General features: G+C 44.4%; 1 protein-coding gene across 1 annotated transcript in view; it reads right to left on the reverse strand.

Annotated features, from left to right (window-relative positions):
* The window catches only part of timeless (timeless circadian clock), a 66,125-nt gene that overhangs the window by 18,062 nt on the left and 28,168 nt on the right, over positions 1–19,895 (reverse strand). The window contains exons 11-22 of the mRNA XM_084317569.1: positions 15,129–15,346; positions 14,596–14,699; positions 13,101–13,270; positions 12,306–12,431; positions 10,718–10,869; positions 8,692–8,789; positions 7,423–7,543; positions 6,724–6,925; positions 5,830–5,969; positions 5,044–5,129; positions 4,313–4,436; positions 4,088–4,170 (exon numbers count right to left, since the gene is read on the reverse strand). Of these exons, the coding sequence (XP_084173695.1) occupies positions 4,088–4,170; positions 4,313–4,436; positions 5,044–5,129; positions 5,830–5,969; positions 6,724–6,925; positions 7,423–7,543; positions 8,692–8,789; positions 10,718–10,869; positions 12,306–12,431; positions 13,101–13,270; positions 14,596–14,699; positions 15,129–15,346 (1,624 nt within the window). The remainder of the gene's footprint in view (positions 1–4,087; positions 4,171–4,312; positions 4,437–5,043; positions 5,130–5,829; positions 5,970–6,723; positions 6,926–7,422; positions 7,544–8,691; positions 8,790–10,717; positions 10,870–12,305; positions 12,432–13,100; positions 13,271–14,595; positions 14,700–15,128; positions 15,347–19,895) is intronic.

The following is a 19,895-nucleotide window of genomic DNA, read 5'->3' on the forward strand; positions in this document are numbered from 1 at the left end:
ACTAGATATAAAGAGATCCTTCTACATGACTGGATTCATCTGCAGAAGAACAATAATGTGGGACAGACTACAGGTTTATTACTGGTGACAGATATGATACCCACCACTGTGTCCTACATGAAAAGTTTAGATGGCCTTCTCTGGTTGAAATGCTTAACTATGATTGGTATTTGTTAATTCTTTTTTTTATTATCTTTTTCCCCCTCCTTTTTTCCAATTTTTCTCCCATCCCACTGTTAGTCGTTATGCCAATTCCCAACCCCCTTCCTGCAATGTCCTTTGCTTCACCGAAACATGGCTCACACCGGAGGTTCCAGATCACGCAATTCAACCAGCGGATCACTTCTTTATCCATCGAAAGGATCGGACATCATCAGAGTCCGGTAAACAACGTGGAGGAGGTATTGCCTTCATGTTTAACAAAAATTGGAGTGATCCAACGAACGTGAAGGAATTATCCAACCACTGCTCCCCAGAACTGGAATATATAACCATCAAGTGTCGTCCTTTCTTCCTCCCGAGGGAGTTAACGGCGATCGTCCTGGTCGGAGTGTATATTCCACCGCAAGCCAGCAACAAGGTTGCGCTCTCCAGACTACACGACGAGGTAAATAGAATACAAGTGGCTAACGTTAACGCCGCCATTTTAGTACTGGGAGATTTCAATAGCGCCAATCTGAGAAAGGTATTGCCCGACTTCTATCAGCATGTGACTTGCAACACCAGAGGCGGTAACATCCTAGATCACTGTTACACGCAATTTAAAGGTGGCTACAAGGCTCATTCTGATAGTGGCTTTGGCAAGTCAGATCACGCATCCATTTTCCTTTCACCAAAGTACAGACAGAGAATTAAAAGTACTCCCGTAGTCTCGCGAGAGGTGCAGAAATGGGATCTGACGTCAGAAGAGACGATCCGGTCAGTGTTTCACCACACAGACTGGATTGTGTTCCGCGACACAGATAACATTAATGCCTACACGGAGACAGTGCTGGACTATGTCTGTACTAGGGTGAAAGAAACAATCCCCACTACCAAAATGAAAGTTTACCCAAATCAAAAACCCTGGGTAGACAAATCCGTCCGTGAAGCTCTGAGAGAGCGCACCAAAGCATACAATGACGGCCTAGTGGCAGGCAACATGAATGACCACAAGGTGGCGCGACACAACGTAAGGAGGACAGTGTCAGAGGCCAAACGGCGCTACAGGGATAAAATTGAACTCCAGTTTGAACAAGCTGACTCTAGAGCTATGTGGCAGGGGCTCAAAACGATGACAGACTACAAAGGCGCCTCCCTCAAACTGAACAGTGACATCTCCTTAGCAAACGACCTCAATACCTTCTATGCGAGGTTTGATGCTGGTAATAACAACACCGGCTCACAAGCCTCGGCAATGGGGGGGGGGGGGGGGTCGGCTGCTGATGGAGGCGCAGTGTTCAGGGTAACAGAGCATGAGGTGAGGCGGACCTTTAAAAAAGTGAATATCAGGAAGGCAGCAGGTCCGGACGGCATCCCCGGCCGCGTCCTAAAAGTCTGTGCCGACCAACTGGCCCCAGTATTCACTGACATATTTAACCTGTCCTTAGAACAGGCTGTCATCCCCACCTGCCTGAAGAAGTCCACTATTATCCCTGTACCCAAAAAATCCAAGCCTGCTTGCCTCAACGACTACCGCCCTGTAGCTCTCACCTCCATAGCCATGAAGTGCTTTGAGAAGCTAGTAAAGGGCTACATCTGCTCCTCCCTCCCCATCAACATGGACCCCCTGCAATTTGCATACCGCCCCAACAGGTCCACGGAGGACGCCATATCCCATGTGCTGCACACAGCAGCATCACACCTGGACAAGAGGCAGGGGAACTATGTGAGAATGCTATTCATCGACTACAGCTCGGCATTCAATACCATAGTCCCCTCCATACTCATAGCCAAGCTCAGGGACCTGGGCTTGGGCTATGACCTCTGCCAGTGGGTCTTGGACTTCCTGACTGGCAGACCCCAGGTGGTGAGAGCAGGCAACTGCACCTCCTCATCCATCACCCTCAACATAGGGCCCCCCCAGGGCTGTGTTCTGAGTCCCCTCCTCTACTCCCTGTACACACACGACTGTGTGGCTCAGCGGAGTAGCAATACAATCGTCAAATTTGCTGACGACACAGTGGTGGTGGGCCTGATCTCTGCCAACGACGAGAGGGCCTACCTGGAAGAGGTCAAGGTCCTGGCGGGATGGTGCCAGGAAAACAGCCTCTCCCTGAACGTCAGCAAAACAAAGGAGATGATTGTGGACTTCAGGAGGTCGGGGGTCAAGGACTACAGCCCCCTCAGCATCGACGGGGCACCGGTTGAGAGAGTCAACAGCTTCAAGTACCTCGGAGCCTACATATCCGAGGACTTGACATGGACCACACACATTAACAGTGTGGTGAAGACGGCACGACAACGCCTCTACTTCCTCAGGCACCTAAGGAAGTTCCAAGTCAGCCAGAAGATCCTTAAGAACTTCTACTCATGTACAATAGAGAGCATCTTGACCGGCAACATCACCTCCTGGTTTGGGAATAGCACTGCAAAAGACCAAAGCAGACTACAAAGAGTGACACGTTCAGCCGAACGCACAATTGGAGGGGGGCTCCCCACCCTCCAGAACATTTACTACAAGCGTTGCAAGGGCAAGGCTAAGAGAATCATTAAAGACTCCAGTCACCCGAACAACTGCCTCTTCGAACTGCTGCGGTCAGGCAAGCGATACAGGAGTCTCAAGGCGAGCACAGAAAGACTCAGAAGTAGCTTCTATCCCCAGGCCATCAGGCTGCTAAACGAACAATGAATGAACAACACAACAACAACCACCAAACGCACATAGCACACACATCCACTCGCACACACCCACTTTAAACAAACACACTGTAGCACCCACTCCACACACTTTATAGCACACACCCACTTTAAACAAACACACTGTAGCACCCACTCCCCACACTTTATATTTATGGATGAAGGATTGCACTACAACTCGTACACCTTACTGTAAATTGTACCTAAAATTGTACCTCATCCCATTTCTGCTTTGCACTAGATAGTACTGTACATTAGTACACTGCATAGTATTGTGTATTGTATATTATATGGTAACTCAGAACATTGTACATATGTCTATACCGAACACTGTGACCTCATTTTCTTCTTCTAAATTCATGCTATATTATGTTATTATGTTATTTGATACTATCTTGTCTAGCACAGTCTCTGGAGCGTAACAGTAAGAAGCATTTTGTATGAAAGTATTCTGTACTTCTGTATGACAACTATTAAAGAACTTGAACTTGAACTTGGTTGTTGCGCACCCCCCCCTACTGTTGGTCCGGGAGGCCGGAGACTGTCGCATGCTTTCCTCCGACACATGTGCAGCCAGCCGGCAGCCAGCCTGGCAGCGCAGATTCTCACCGGGAGAGTGTAACGTGTGGAAGGTCACACTACCTTTCTCCAGATCCTACCCTCGCTGTGCAGGCGCCCCGACCGAACTGTAGGGGTCGCTGTCCACAACGCCCAGGACCCACCCACGGCTCCCCTCCCCCTAACTCAGCCAAACGAGTCAGTATAGCGATCAGCCCAAGCCAAGGCAATGCTGACTCTCCGGGAGTCGAGACCGCAGCCTCTTGCATTGGTGACGAGCACAATCTCCGCTACGCCACCTGACCGCCCCTGTATTTGTTCATTATTTAACGCCCTTATTGGTAAACTTCCCTCTTACATCATGTCACTGTTGGAATGGAATCTTGGAACCTATTTTACATGTTCAAATGACTGGTGTGGTTGGTTCTTAGGGTTCCTCCAGTTTGAAACTAGGAAACACTGCCTTTTCCTTTGATGCTTCCAACACCTGGAATGCCCTCCGACTGACTCCTTCTTTTGTTGCATTTAAAAGTATGATCACCGCCTATACGTATGGAATTGCTGATAAACCCTCGTCGGCACACAGACCTTCAGGTGTTCATGAGACTATGATCGGCCTCCTACCACCTCCTCCTCCACCACCACCACCATCTCCTCCTCCTCCTCCTCCACCACCTTCACCTCCACGTACCTGCAGAGTCTTTGAACTCCTCAAACAACATCTGCAGCTCCTCCTCCTGGTCCTCTGTCCAAAGGACGATCCGAGTGCCTTTCCTGCGCGAGGGGAATGAAAACCACAGTTAACGCCCAGGTTCTCCGTTTGAATACCAGTGCCTTCCACTCTTTCCAAATCGTGTGAATTCTCCATTGACATGAGTAAGTTATTGAGTTATTATTAATCTCCAGAGTTACGCACTTTGCCTTCTTTAGCTCCTTGGCGCTGCCCACCAGACCCATGTACACCATCTGGATCACGACGTGGCGGCGCGTGCGGTTGGTGTTGCTTAGCAACTGCAGAAGAGTCTCCACGATGTCTGGCACTGAAGGGTCAAGGGTCAAGGTTCAGAGGCAGGATCTGGACCACAGTTTTATTTTTTTATCCACTTTTTCTCCTCCTGTTTTTCTGTGTTTTTCTCCCATCCCAATTTAGTCGTCATGCCAATTCCCCCCTCCCCTTCCTGGTTGTTGCTCGCATGTGCCCCCCACTGGTCGGCCTAGGGAGGGTTGATAGATACTATCACATGTCCCCTCCGATACATGCAGAGTCAGCCAGCCACTTCTTTTCACCTGCCAGCGCGGACTCTCATTGGTGAGGTGTAACGCGTGGAGGTCACACTACCCTCACCATCTCCCTTCCTCGCTGTGCAGGCGCCCTGACCGACCTGTAGGAGTCGCTGTTTACAACGACCAGAATACCACTCCACCGGCTTCCCTCCCGCTGACTCTGCCAATTGAGCCAGTATGACGGCCGGCCAAGCTGTAGGCAACGCTGACTCGATTCGATACCAGTGTCTCTCGCGTTGGTGACGAGCGCTTAGTCCGCTGCGCCACCCAGCCGCCATGATCTGGACCACAGTTACGCTGATATGATGAAAGAAGAGATTAAAGGAACGTGCGGTAATAACGAATGAATCAATGAGAGCAGACCTTCATCATCGCGATGTTCCTCGTAGAGCTTACGCAGCTCCTCCTCTTCCTCCTCCGTCCACGAGGCTTTCTTCTTGGATCCCTCTCTGACAACAACATGCAGGACAACGGGACAAGTCAGCGATGCGACGGTGAAATAGAAAGGCGGGTAAACTACGATCTCCAGTTGATGAATAATCACCAATATTTTAAATAGATACTTTTCCTTTATAAATAGTATAATTTTATCTTATACAAAAAATATATTGTAATATTTTATTCCTTGAAAAAACCCTGTTTTCACAAAAAGGTACATAATATACGTGTTTCATATCAGCAAAAGTAAAATAAATTGTGGCTGGGGGGGGGGGGGGGCGGGATGAGCATAGTATTGCTGTGTTAGTATCAGGGTGGGTGGCTTGGTGTAGTAGTGCCATCACCCTAAGCATCGTTAGTTTGAATGTTTGCTGTTTTTTTGGGGGGACTTTTGCCGATACAAAACGTAAATATATTACTTATACAATACCGAAAATATAATTTATGGCTATAACAACGTACATTATAAGTGTTTTTCCTGTGGTTGATATGTACTTTATTTACACATTTTAAGCAAAATCGAGCCGCGATTTAGAAAATTGCTTAAAAACTATTTCACAAATAAAAAAGTGGGTAAAATTGTTCAGATGGGGTTTACCTTCCGCTACGTCCCTGAACACAATGTACGTAAGAACAGGGAGCGTAACAAGAAACACAAATGTGGCACACGTCTGCACATGCATAAGATAAAAACACAGACAGAATACCGACCCATCTTTGCTGTAGCCTTCAGTCATTTCACGCACGGCTCCTACATTCTTCCAGAAGAGCAGCTCTACATACGACTTGTCGTTCTTTGCTGCCACTGCAAAGAAACGATTCAGCACAAACTTGGCAAAGGTCACCAGCTCCTGTGGAGGAGGAGAGAACATGAGTCATGAAGAGACTGGAAACCCGCCGATAAAGAGCTGCTTTCATCTGCAACACTGAATACTAGACAGTGGAGGACAATGGGGGGAACATTCTGTGGTCTGTACCAGGGCTGGGGATCGAGACAAAAGATACCCATCAATACCGTTCCGGTTTTTGGTATCGATATATTGATTTGAAGGCATCGACAGGTATTGAATTGTTTTTGAAATGTTGAATTCTTGTTATGAGGAAGTTATTGAATTCTCAACTTTTCTACTAAATAAATCAAATAACCATGATTCTTTTGTGAGAAGTCCACAAACCAAACAAAAAAGTGGTATTCAATGTGTCGCGAAAGAGAAACCCTCTCGAACAACACAGAAAGGTATGGGGGGGGGGGGGGGACTGGTATCAGATCTGAAGTACCAACATCACGATTGAAAAACTTCCAACGATAGTATTGTCTTTAGACCTCATCAAACATGAAAACATAAACATTGTAAATGAGCCATAATACTAATACAATTATTATAATACTTGCTAATACAATAATTATAATAATAATTTATATAATTATTAAATCCTATTATATAATAATTAAAACACTTCCCAATACAATCATTAATATAATTATAAAATCATAATAATTATACAATATTTATAACACTTATACAAATACGAATAATAATAATTAATCATTATAATAAGCCGCCCCTGGCAACAGAATTGTTCTGAAAGCTCCACACACAGCACCTTGTAGGCCGCGGCGGCCGGGTCACTGAGGATCTTGTTGAAGACCCAGAAGACTGACAGCTGGAACAGCAGGGCGTCCATCTTCAGGTCCACGGCCAGGCGGTGCAGCATGCGGGCGATGCAGTGGTTGGTGTGAGGCGTGTTTCGTGAGTACGTCTTCAACAGGAGCAGGTATGGTTGGATAATGTTGGGGCTGGCAAACCTGTCAGTCAGACAAACGGGACAACGTGGTCCATCAGTGAGGTCACGGAACTCATTGGTACATTTACATAATCTTATAGTTGGAATGAAGTACATCTGCATTTACTTGGGATTTTATTATTTCTTTTGTATTTCAATTTGACTAGATGCTATCCTCACTAGTAGATAGTGCACTTTATTCCATGAAAGTGGAAAAGTACTTCTAGCAATTAGCATTAAGGTATATAATTTTACTTATAGAAGAATAGTTTTTATTGAAAAATGTGCAAGATTTAATACCAATGTCAGGAGCAAAAAAACAAAAACCACACAGCGACACTGAATTTGCGGCTGCACAATTTAAATTCTTGCATGTTCCATACAAGCTCTCGGCAGACGCACTTGGTAGCCCTGCAAAAAAACTACCTTTTAAGGCCGTGAATTGAGAATTATTAATTGAATACCTGTTAAGACCTTTTAATACCCCGCAGATACCCTGGATTTAGCCCTGCTCTTCACCTCTTGATGAAGTCTATGAAGTTGAAGTCAGTCTCAGACACCTGCACGGATTCCATCTCTTCCTCCTCCAACTCCGCTGCATCATCCTCTTCCTCCATCACAGGTTCAGGTGGAGGCGGCCCTGAAGGCAAATCAAAATCAAATCCCATTAGAGGTTTGGAGGGACGGAGTAACTTATTAAATGCTAGCTACATGTTCATCACATGGATAATATCGTCAACATCAAACGTGTGCAATTCTAATGCTGCAAAGCAGGTGTTGTGATTTTTTATGCCAACATTGATGGCAATAGCAGCATGTGCCACGATAAACGTTTCAACTTTTGCCGTCGTCTGACCACAGACTTTGAAACCCTGCGCTGAGCCTATCAAAGTGTGGCTTTTCTTTTGTCCCTGCACAACAAAACTAGAGATTTATCGGATATATAATTTGCATGAATAGTTTTATTATCATCACTAAAGACTTCCCGACTTCACTAAAGATCCGCCCCCTTTACCGATGCAGAGTTTTCAAACGTCCCTAGTCTGAACTATGGATGGCCGTGAGTAATCGATTACTCAAGTACTTGATTTTCTTTCTGCTCTGAAATCCCGCGAGGCGCGAGTTGTTGCAGGAAGCTAGAAGCTGTGGAGCATGGATATAGTACGCTTAACGCTAACGCAAACAATCTGTTGCGTTGGAATACAGCTAGCTTAGCGTTATTTAAAAAGATAAAAACAGTGGTTTGTGTCCAAATTGTGCCAACAACATGTCGCCCACATTGCGTAGCGTTTTATATACTACCGATACGAACATGCCGTTTCATGAGCGGAGAGACCTGCTGCAGACAGAGTGGAGGTAACGCATGAGACAATTAACACTATGTAACAAACACTTTAAATAAACAACTCACTGTAGCACCCACTTTACACACTTTAGACACTAACACACTTTATATTTATTGGCAACTCATACCTCACTGCACATAGCCAAGCCTTGCACCTTACCACCACAAGGTGACACCACAAGCTACCTCATCCCATTTATATTGTATTGTAACTACTCTGCATTGTATATTGTACATATGTATATTGAAAATTGTTGTCTTGTTTACACTTAAGTACTTGAATTCTATTTTATACTTATTATACTAATTTGATAATGATCTATTTTTACCTAGCACACTCTCAGGAGCAGAACAGAAAGAAGCATTTCATACAAAAGTATCCTGTATTTCTGTATGACAAATAATAAAGAAACTTGAAACATGAACTTGAACTTGAGACTTACTTGGAAGGTTGGCTAAGAGGATCTGCTTGAGGAGCTCCAGCTCTGCCTCAGGCTCCACATCAGCCGAACCAAACACATCTCCCTCTGGCCAGACCTCCCTGAGGACAGAGAGGAGGGACATTATTCACCACACAAGCTTCTGCGTTCGCTCCCATGGTCACTGAACCTCTACAAAATCTTAAGGAAATTTGATTTAGTCATCGTTAATTTAATTAAATTATAAAATGTTCATCTCAACTTGTAAGTCACTTATGAGGTTACCCTCATTTACAGCGATGACGAACTAACAAAACAAGACCATACATATTAGGCACAATAAATAAGAATTAACAATAAAAAAAAATCAGCTGAGACAGTTCGAGACTCGGTGGTCGGTGTTGGAGGGCATTCCAGGTGTTGGAAGCATCAAAAGGAAAAAGGCAGTTTTTCCAAGTTCAGAGCAAACTGGAGGAATCGTAAGAACCAACCAGTCATTTAAAGCCCAACCTCTAGGTTAAACCCTACTGATCAATTATGGGTAGTTTACATCATTGGTATATAATTTCATTATTTATTTTTTTCCATTTGACACCGGAAATGCCACTCTGAAAGAGTTAAAAAGGTCCACGCACGAATAACATGCACGCGCGAATCAAAAAAGCGTATCAAACGCCGACGTCACAACAGGTGTGGCTTGCATATTAATGAGCCGAATCTAATGTTGCTTTTCCACTAAAATAAAGTACTCAGTTTGTCTCCGTGTGGGGAGGCAGGGCTGCTGATGATCAGCATGAGAGCTCCAGAAATGACACATGAAAAACTGCAGACCACTGATTGGTCAGAAGAGAGACGCGTCACTGTTTGGGGAGTCTGAACGAAAACAGAACGCCGCCATCTTTAATGTCTCGCGTAGGATGTCTTATGTATGTTTGCAGCAAGAAACAAGTGCAATAAAAAAGGATACAGTCACTGTGTATTCTGCCTCATTTATTGATGAAACAAAACCGACATCAACACAATTTGCCACCGAGCGGAGAGTTTAGTCTGACAAAAAGATCGCTGATTAGTTACGCGTGTTGGGGTTAGGGACGTAACGTTAGTTAGCCTAATGCTAACGTTAGCAGATAGACACGAGAGGCTAGGTAACGTTAAAGCTTGTAGAATAGACACAATGAGGTAACGTTAGCGTTAGCATAATAGACACAACGAGAGTCTGGTTAATGTTGTTATTGATTGATTGAATGAAAACTGTGTTTTACTCTGGCTTGCCAAGCTCATCATAGCCCCTTTCGTGACTGATGCACCGAGTGAATCCACAGTCACTTGCTCCTTAATAGGAAACCAACCTAGATTTACCATGAAGGACTGGTTCTGGCCGAACCGTTCGTTATACAAGTATCACAGAGACATTTCAAATGTACTCACAGTTGCACGAGGGTTTCGGACAGAGATACGGGATGGTTTGAAAGCTCTGCGTTGCTAATAAACATTTTAAATATTTTTTATAAACTGCTCAAAACAGCATTATTTCCGGCGTTGGCTGCCTTGTGTGATAACAGCGCATGCGCATCATGCACCCAACGCCGAAAATAATGCTCTGCCTCCTTGCTACTGCCTGTGTCTCCCAGAGCACAGGAGTAGGGTCACAGAGCCCCCTGGTGACCAATACCTGTTGTGACGACATTACACGTGCACGTTATAAACCATTGATTAAAATATGCATGTGCATGTTGATTGTGTTGGGCAGACAAAATGTTTTGATAAAAACGCTAAAACTGGGTCAATTTCAATACTTTTTTTTCCAATTCTTCATGAAAGTCACTGTTGGCCTAGTCCACATTGTTTATTGAACAAAAATACAACGTGGAGGTTGACCTTTAAACGTGTAGAATAGGTTCCAAGATTCCATTCCTAAATTTGACTGCTTCTGTGATCACTGTCTAGATGTAATTTGATTCGTTTTTGTGATCATCGTCTAGACCTCAATAATCTAAGAGACCTTGAGATAGGCCTGATGAGCTGTTGGGTACCGGGGGGTCCTACTAACCTGGCAGCACGCAGCAGCCCCAGTGCCTCCGGTCCCAGCCTGGCCATCAGGGCGTCCTGCAGGCGCACCATGGCCTCGGTCCTCTGCTCCTCCATGGGCGTCTCGGAGGCAGCGTCAAACGGTACAATACCCTCCATCAGACCATCCGACAGCTGCAGGCAGAGAGAGAGATGGTGCAAGTCTTCAGCACATGCATTACATCCTGGACACAGTGCGGAAGAAGCACCCGGCCACAGCCAGGGGGCCACATTTATCTGTCAGTTTATCGTGTTAATTAGATTAATTAATTACACAGCAAATTATCACGTTATGAAAATGAACTCAAAATGTATTAAATAATTAATTTTTATTTTAATCTCATTAATTCCATAAGAACGTAGAATAAACATTTACAGACTTTTTTTTTTTTTTTTTTTTTAAATGGTCCATTTGCATGTTCTTGGTATCTGATTCTAGGGACATCTATGGATCTCAGGGAATGTATTCCCAGTGTCAGAAATACTGTCTGTTACTAGGCTTGAGTAAATTGTAATGAACCAAATGAGAATATCAATTCAATTTAATAATTTTTTTTTTTTTTTTATCTTTGACTGTGTGAATAACACCATGCTAAAATTGACCAGACCTGAAAAATCTAAGCAAATGAATAAATGGAAGATGATTAAACAGAAGGTTTTGTAGATACAGTACTGAATTCTGCCATCCGGACACATGCAATTTGAAATATGATTATAGAATATAGAATATCAGGCCTAAAATAGTTATGCGATTAAAATGCGATTAATTAATTACAAATCCTGTAATTAATTAGATAAATTTTTTTAATCGCCTGACAGCACTAATTAAAAAAAAATTACACACAAATGTTGCGATGTTGCGATTTATTAATAAGTCATCTTGGTGTCAAAATCAGGGGTTTACACCCCTGTGGACTAGTGGACAAAAAGGTTAATTGGTTGGCAGGATTGTCTATTTTCCCTAACTGTTGTTGTTGGTAGCAATCATTCACAGAATAAATGACATTCTGAGATTACATGGCAGTAAAAATGAATATGTACCCAGTACCCAGTTTTTATTTTTTTATTATCTTTTTCCTCCTTTTTCCGTTTTTCTCCCATCCCAATGTTAGTCGTTATACCAATTCCCAATCCCCTTCCTGGTTGTTGCGCACTCTACCCCCTACCGTCCGGGAGGGCGGAGACTATCACATGCTTCCTCCGACACATGTGTAGCCAGCCCACCGCTTCTTTTCACCTGGCAGCGCGGACTCTCACTGGGAGAGTGTAACGTGTGGAAGGTCACACTACCTCTCTTAGATCATTCCCTCGCTGTGCAGGCACCCCGACCGAACTGTAGGAGTCGCTGTCCACAACGACCCAGAGACTCACCCACCGGCTTCCCTCCCCGCTGACTCTGCCAATCGAGCCAGTATGACGGCCGGCCAAGCCGGAAGCAACGCTTGGTGTCTACCAGTGTCTCTTGCGTTGGTGACGAGTGCCTTGTCCCCTGCGCCACCCAGCCGTCCTGAGTTTTGATTTTGAATCGAATCTAATCTCCTTGCTCCCGCTAGTAGATTCCCCACACGGACCTGAAACCCGGAGGCCCTCAGCTCCTCCGCCACAGCCGTCCAGGCCTCCTCCCGGGCTTCTGGGCTCATGTCCACCGCAGGCGGCTTCTTCTGCCCCCGAGGCTTCTTCCGCTTCGTCTTCTTCCTCTGCGGGAAACAAGAGGGGGTTAAATACAACCGAGTAGGGCTGGGAAATTAATCAAGTTTCAATTAAAATGTTGGCTTCCCACGGTCACGGTCACGATAACAAGATAATCGAGATCAAATGATTATTGTGTCATTCAATACCAAATTCCGATACATAAGTAGTTAATCTCATCAGAATCAGTGAGCCCAATAAGCGTGTTTGCTCCAACATATAACATTTCTTCTGTTCAACCACAATCCAAAATCAGCCAAAATGTAACAAAGCCTCAGATTGGCACATCAATGGTAAATGGACTGCATTTATAAAGCAGCTTTTATCCAAAGCGCTTTACAACTTATGCCTCACATTCACCCATTAATTCATACACTGGCAAAGGCAACCATGCAAGGTGCCAACCTGCTCATCGGGAGCAGTTAGGGGTTGTTAAGTGTCTTGCTCAAGGACACTTTGACACAATGCTGGGACGAGCCGAAATTTACCCGGGAGCCTTCGGATTACCAGACGACCGCTCTACCTCCTGAGCCACTGCCGTGCCCACTCAGGACAAGTAAGGTATTGAGAAAAAAAAAGTATGGTTTTGGTATTCGTATCGGCATCAGAAATGTTCAAAGGACAGCCGGCTAACAGAGAGACGACAGGACAGGACTCCTGTGTCCACGAGCGCCTACCTGCACCACCAGGTTGTTGCGGCCTTTGCAGAAGCGCTCCAGCATGCGGAGGAAGAGGTGGGTCGACTCCACCAGGTCCTTGAGGAAGGAGTGCGGCTGCCTCCTCGCATCAAACTTCCTCAGCAGGGTCAGGAGGATCTCCCTGTACTCCATCAGGTAGAAGATGTTACCTACAGGGGACAGGCGAGGGGGGGGGGGGGGGGGGGACGGGACGGACGGACATACATTTACGGTACATGCTTCAATAAGACATTCATTCAGTTATGAGATTACCCTGGTTAAATGATAGGCCACTTTTAACAGCATAACCTAATTCTATTCTTTCAGCCGAGGTCATTGTCTGAGTATTCATTAACACTTTCAGTGCCCACCACGTGATAAGACGTGTTATCAGCCCAATGCCCACCACAACAATTAGCGTTTTATTTTTTTATTAGCGATCTGAATTCATATTTCATCAACCGAGTCTCCCGTTGGTATGCAGCCCCTGTAGGAGCTCAGATGTGAAAAAACCGCCCCTATCGTCTCCCAGATGGTAATGCACCCTTTTGGAATGGACTCAATGAAAATGGATGAGAAAAGAAAAATCCGGAATCCACATTTTACTTCTCAGGCATGTAACCCGAGCCGATCGGATTCATTGTGGAGCCTCAGAACAGTGTGGAATACATAATGTACAGTATGTAGCGTTGGATCAATAAAAGCGATCGATTTTTGGAATGGCGATCAGGAATTGGAATGATCTTTTTGGAGAACATCTGATCTGAGGTAAGGAATCTATTTTACAAGTCTTGGGATAATCAGAGTTGTATTCGCTGAGATCTCAGCGTTCGCCCTATGTGTGATCTGTCTGTGTGTGCGCGATCGCTTTAAGGAAATCAGAGAATAGATTTTTCAGATCGCCTATATATCGCGTGCATACGTACACTATCGATAATCTAGCGTTTATTTGAAAACGATTCATAAATAGGCCGAAAAATGACAACGTTTTTGTGTATTCTAGAATATTCCAGAAAAGGGCGATTATCATGGAATATTTATATTTTCCTTGAAAACTAGGGCTTTTCAAAATGCTATAAAACAAAAATGAACCGATAAAAAAACAATCCGCTTCGACAATGTTGACTGGAAAATGAGTCATTGATAAGTGAGGGGCAGATTAGACACATAGCCATAATTTAAAACATAGATTAGGCGTTTTTAACGCTAACATTGAAGTGGATGGTGGGCATTCAAGCACTAAATCGTGCGCCCCCTGCTGGCACTGAAAGTGTTAAGTGGCAGGACAAGTCTTAACCCTTTCACTGCCACACTGCAGAAGGTTAACCCGTTACTATCGCACTACCGACGGTTACTGTTACATTTGCACTCTGGTTGGATGCAACGATTTGCGTTGTATTGTACTTGTGCTGTATAATGACAATACATTTTATCATCTAATCAACGCCTGCTAATATAATATAATCACAATAACAAGCGATAAGTAAACACTCACTCTTGATGACGTTGGAACCCTGGCGGATGTTCTCGTCGCGGGAGTGATCCATCTCATTCACAGTCAGCAGCAGCTCTTGATAGGCCTTCAGAGCCAAGTGCATCCTAGGGGGTGAAAGGTTACTCAAGTTAAGTGTAATAAGAGTAAATCGATTATTTCATATATTTAATATTATTTCATCTCCCAACAGCCAGGCTGCCACCCTAAACATATAATACTTATATAATAATAATTATGTTTTTGGTAGATATTTTTATTGTTTTTTTTTTTTAAGGTAGTCCGGTAGAGAGAGAGAGGAAGTATGGGAGGATAGATAGGGGAAGACATTCGGCAAAGGTCGCCGGGTCCGGCAGTCGAACCCGGGACTGCCGTGTTGCACCGCAGTGTGCCACCCTGGCGCCCCACCTGTGCACATTTTTAAGACTTTTTAATATCTTTTAAGGCCTTAAATTGAGAATTAGGAATTATGAATCCAATACTTTTCTAATACCCCGCAGATACCCTGTGTGAGAGACGGCCAGCGAGCCCCTCACCTGCGGGACCAGGACGTGGCCTCCTTGCGGTCCGTGAGCATCATCTCGTAGTAGTTGGTGATGTTGCGCTCGATGAAGTGGAAGGCGCGGATGGACATGGTCTCGGAGACGAGGTCTTGCCGGAAGCCGTCGCCGCGGTTGAAGGCCATGAAGAAGCTCAGGGCCCAGAGGTAGTAGGTCTCGTCGTGCTGCTGGGCCTGCTCCCGGATCAGCCCCTCCTGGGGAACAAGAGGACAAACTGTTACTGTGTGAGCCGCTTCACTGCTCCCGGATCAGCCCCTCCTGGGGAACAAGAGGACAAACTGTTACTGTGTGAGCCGCTTCACTGCTCCCGGATCAGACCCTCCTGGGGAACAAGAGGACAAACTGTTACTGTGTGAGCCGCTTCACTGCTCCCGGATCAGACCCTCCTGGGGAACAAGAGGACAAACTGTTACTGTGTGAGCCGCTTCACTGCTCCCGGATCAGTCCCTCCTGGGGAACAAGAGGACAAACTGTTACTGTGTGAGCCGCTTCACTGCTCCCGGATCAGCCCCTCCTGGGGAACAAGAGGACAAACTGTTACTGTGTGAGCCGCTTCACTGCTCCCGGATCAGACCCTCCTGGGGAACAAGAGGACAAACTGTTACTGTGTGAGCCGCTTCACTGCTCCCGGATCAGACCCTCCTGGGGAACAAGAGGACAAACTGTTACTGTGTGAGCCGCTTCACTGCTCCCGGATCAGTCCCTCCTGGGGAACAAGAGGACAAACTGTTACTGCGTCACCCGCTTCACTGCTCCCGGATCAGACCCTCCTGGGGAACAAGAGGACAAACTGTTACTGTGTGAGCCGCTTCACTGCTCCCGGATCAGACCCTCCTGGGGAACAAGAGGACAAACTGTTACGGTGTGAGCCGCTTCACTGCTCCCGGATCAGACCCTCCTGGGGAACAAGAGGACAAACTGTTACTGTGTGAGCCGCTTCACTGCTCCCGGATCAGACCCTCCTGGGGAACAAGAGGACAAACTGTTACTGTGTGAGCCGCTTCACTGCTCCCGGATCAGACCCTCCTGGGGAACAAGAGGACAAACTGTTACTGTGTGAGCCGCTTCACTGCTCCCGGATCAGTCCCTCCTGGGGAACAAGAGGACAAACTGTTACTGCGTCACCCGCTTCACTGCTCCCGGATCAGACCCTCCTGGGGAACAAGAGGACAAACTGTTACTGTGTGAGCCGCTTCACTGCTCCCGGATCAGACCCTCCTGGGGAACAAGAGGACAAACTGTTACGGTGTGAGCCGCTTCACTGCTCCCGGATCAGACCCTCCTGGGGAACAAGAGGACAAACTGTTACTGTGTGAGCCGCTTCACTGCTCCCGGATCAGACCCTCCTGGGGAATAGAGGACAAACCACTTTTTGACCACTTTTGAATCAGATTAAGATAAGACAAGACAAGATGTTCCTTTATTGATCCCATTGGCCCTTTTCATTCTTGCATGAGGAAGGATAATAACGATAATCTAGCATTGATTTCAGGATGATTAGATAATCAGGCGAAAAATGACAACGTGTTTAGTGGATTCCACTAAAACGCTATTATCGCGTCTTTTCCTGGGATTACTAAGAATCACCAAAACTATACTCATATTCAAAACGGTATAAAACGGAAATGTTCGGATGAAAAAACAATCTGTTTTGTGCATGTTGACTGGAAGCAACTCACTGACAATCGACGGGTGTATTAGACCCATAGCTATAATATAAGATATATTTTAAGCACTCGCAAGTGAACAAAGCGCCCCATTGACTTACAGCACTGGCGTTCTATATAGAAGGTAAACAGCGACCCCTGGCTGTGAATGTGTTAAGATAAGACAAGATAAGATACCGGTACTCCTTTATTGATCCCCTTGGAGAAATATGGGTGTCATAGCAGCATGTGGGAGGGAGGGGGTACAGGTATGGGCAGGGTAATAAGAGAAAGACTAAGAAATAAACAAGTGTAAACAATATAATTAACTCTGAATATAAAAATATGAGAATAAATAAACAGTGTAAACAAAGGTGCAGATGAGGGTCTGTATGCCGTATCGGATATATTATATGTTACAATAAATATAGGCCATATAAAGCGATACATTTGAATGTATACCATGAGTATGACTAAAAGTAAACAGTATACACACAAGGTGCCCTAACTGGCATCATATACGTCATACATTGTAGTCTGTGCAGGTTTGGGTGGTTAAGAGTCAGACTAGAGGGCAGATGCAGCAGAGCTCTAGAGACACAGAACACGTTTCATGTCAAAATTATCGCATGTCCTCCACACTACAGAACAATAGGATTCAGGTAAAAAATCGGCAGAATACCCCATTAATATGGGTCTCTATTATGTGCCTTTACTTCTTATGGTTTAATTTCATTGTGCTTATACTTCTCCACGTACTTCTACATTCTTGCCCTTTGCCATGGTGTTGTCAACAAGGATACAGATTATTCCCACAGGGGGAAGAATAAACCTTTATCTTATCCAGATTGTCTTTGTATGATTTAGCAGGATTATATTAGATTATTATTATAAGTCTCCAGTTTCCACAGTGAGATACAACAGTGATTTCCCGTATGATGTGCAGAACACAGTGTACGTCACAGACATCCTGACCTCCTTTCAATCCATCCGCGGGTATCTAGACTACACTTTCCACAACTGCTATAATATATAAAAATTATTAATTATATAATAAATATAACCGACAGACTTTATTCTTTTTTTTACTGTATGAAGCACATTCTCAGGGGGCTCATACAGAACCAAGCATTTCACTGTAATGTACCTTGTGTGTAACAAATAAAACAGCCAGCTCTCCACCTTTTGTTACTTAAATAGGAAATAAATATTGTTATTTTTGCTAAAAACGTGTCTGACTCCATGTGTCCACCACGTTGCAACCAAGGCCTCTAGGGGAAAACGAGCCATCTCAGCTTGACTGTTGAGGCCTTAGGGCAAGACATGCAGGCTTGGTTGTAACAGGGACCAATAAAGGAACATCGTATCTTAACATTCTGTGTGTGCACTAGGGCTGCAACGATTAGTCGACATAATCGACGATGTCGATTATAAAAAAATCGTTGACGAGAAATTGTTGCGTCGATTAGTCATTAAAAAAAAAAAAAAAAAAAAAAAAACGTTATTTAATTTTTTTTTTTTTTTTTTGTGCACTACCTATCTTTGTGAGAGTGGCTTCTCAGGGTTCCAGACAACATCATAACATGATGATCCCATAGCAAATTTTGGACATTGAAAACATTGTTCCCCTGCAGGAGATGATGATCAGACTAGACACACAATACATTACACACGCACTCCTCTCACTCACACACAGCGATCAGAGTAAGACACACACATACACACTCCTCTCACACAGCGATCAGAGTAAGACACACACACATACACACTCCTCTCACTCACACACAGCGATCAGAGTAAGACACACACACATTCACACTCCTCTCTCTCACACACAGCGATCAGAGTAAGACACACACACATTCACAAATTACACAGTACACACCTCTCACTCACACAGCGATCAGAGTAAGACACTAGGGGTGGGAATCACCAGTTTCATCATGATACGATACGATATCGATTCTTTGGACAACGATACGATATTTGCCGATATCACAAAGTCTCTCACGATACAATACGATACGATTAGATTCAGGTGCCTGCGATCGATATGAGATGATATCATATGCCCATTTAACACAATCAGTTATGAGACTCGCCACAGGATTTTCAAAATAAGAGTATCGATATGAATCGATCTTATTACATCGCATCGATCCGATTCGATCGTTGATAATTACATCGATGTATCGATCTGGATCGATGTATCGTCCCACCCAGGGGAGGAAACTAACTTTTTGGCTTACCAGCCAACTGGCGAGTATCTGATTTTTTTTACCAGACAAACTGATTTTTTACCAGCCAAAAAAAATCGCTAATTGTGATAATTACTTCTTTGTATGTCTTCGTCTAAATTGATTTTCAATCATAGTAATAATCACACCGTGTCTCTACTCTTTAAAATATTTATTAGCATAAAACATTAATAACAGTCTCTACTCTTCACAATATTAGCATAACACATATTAACATGAAAGAGGGATCTATTCAAGTTCAAGTTCAAGTTCTTTAATAGTTGTCATACAGAAGTACAGAATACTTTCATACAAAATGCTTCTTACTGTTACGCTCCAGAGACTGTGCTAGACAAGATAGTATCAAATAACATAATAACATAATATAGCATGAATTTAGAAGAAGAAAATGAGGTCACAGTTGTTCGGTATAGACATATGTACAATGTTCTGAGTTACCATATAATATACAATACACAACTATGCAGTGTACTAGTGTACAGTACTATCTAGTGCAAAGCAGAAATGGGATGAGGTACAATTTTAGGTACAATTTACAGTAAGGTGTACGAGTTGTAGTGCAATCCTTCATCCATAAATATAAAGTGTGGGGAGTGGGTGCTACAGTGTGTTTGTTTAAAGTGGGTGTGTGCTATAAAGTGTGTGTAGTGGGTGCTACAGTGTGTTTGTTTAAAGTGAGTGTGTGCGTGTGGATGTGTGTGCTATGTGTGTTTGGTGGTTGTTGTTGTGTAGTGTTCATTCATTGTTCGTTTAGCAGCCTGATGGCCTGGGGATAGAAGCTACTTCTGAGTCTTTCTGTGCTCACCTTGAGACTCCTGTATCGCTTGCCTGACGGCAGC

This window comes from Notolepis coatsorum (assembly GCF_963971535.1).
Source record: "Notolepis coatsorum genome assembly, chromosome: 6".
NCBI classification, from domain to species: domain Eukaryota; kingdom Metazoa; phylum Chordata; class Actinopteri; order Aulopiformes; family Paralepididae; genus Notolepis; species Notolepis coatsorum.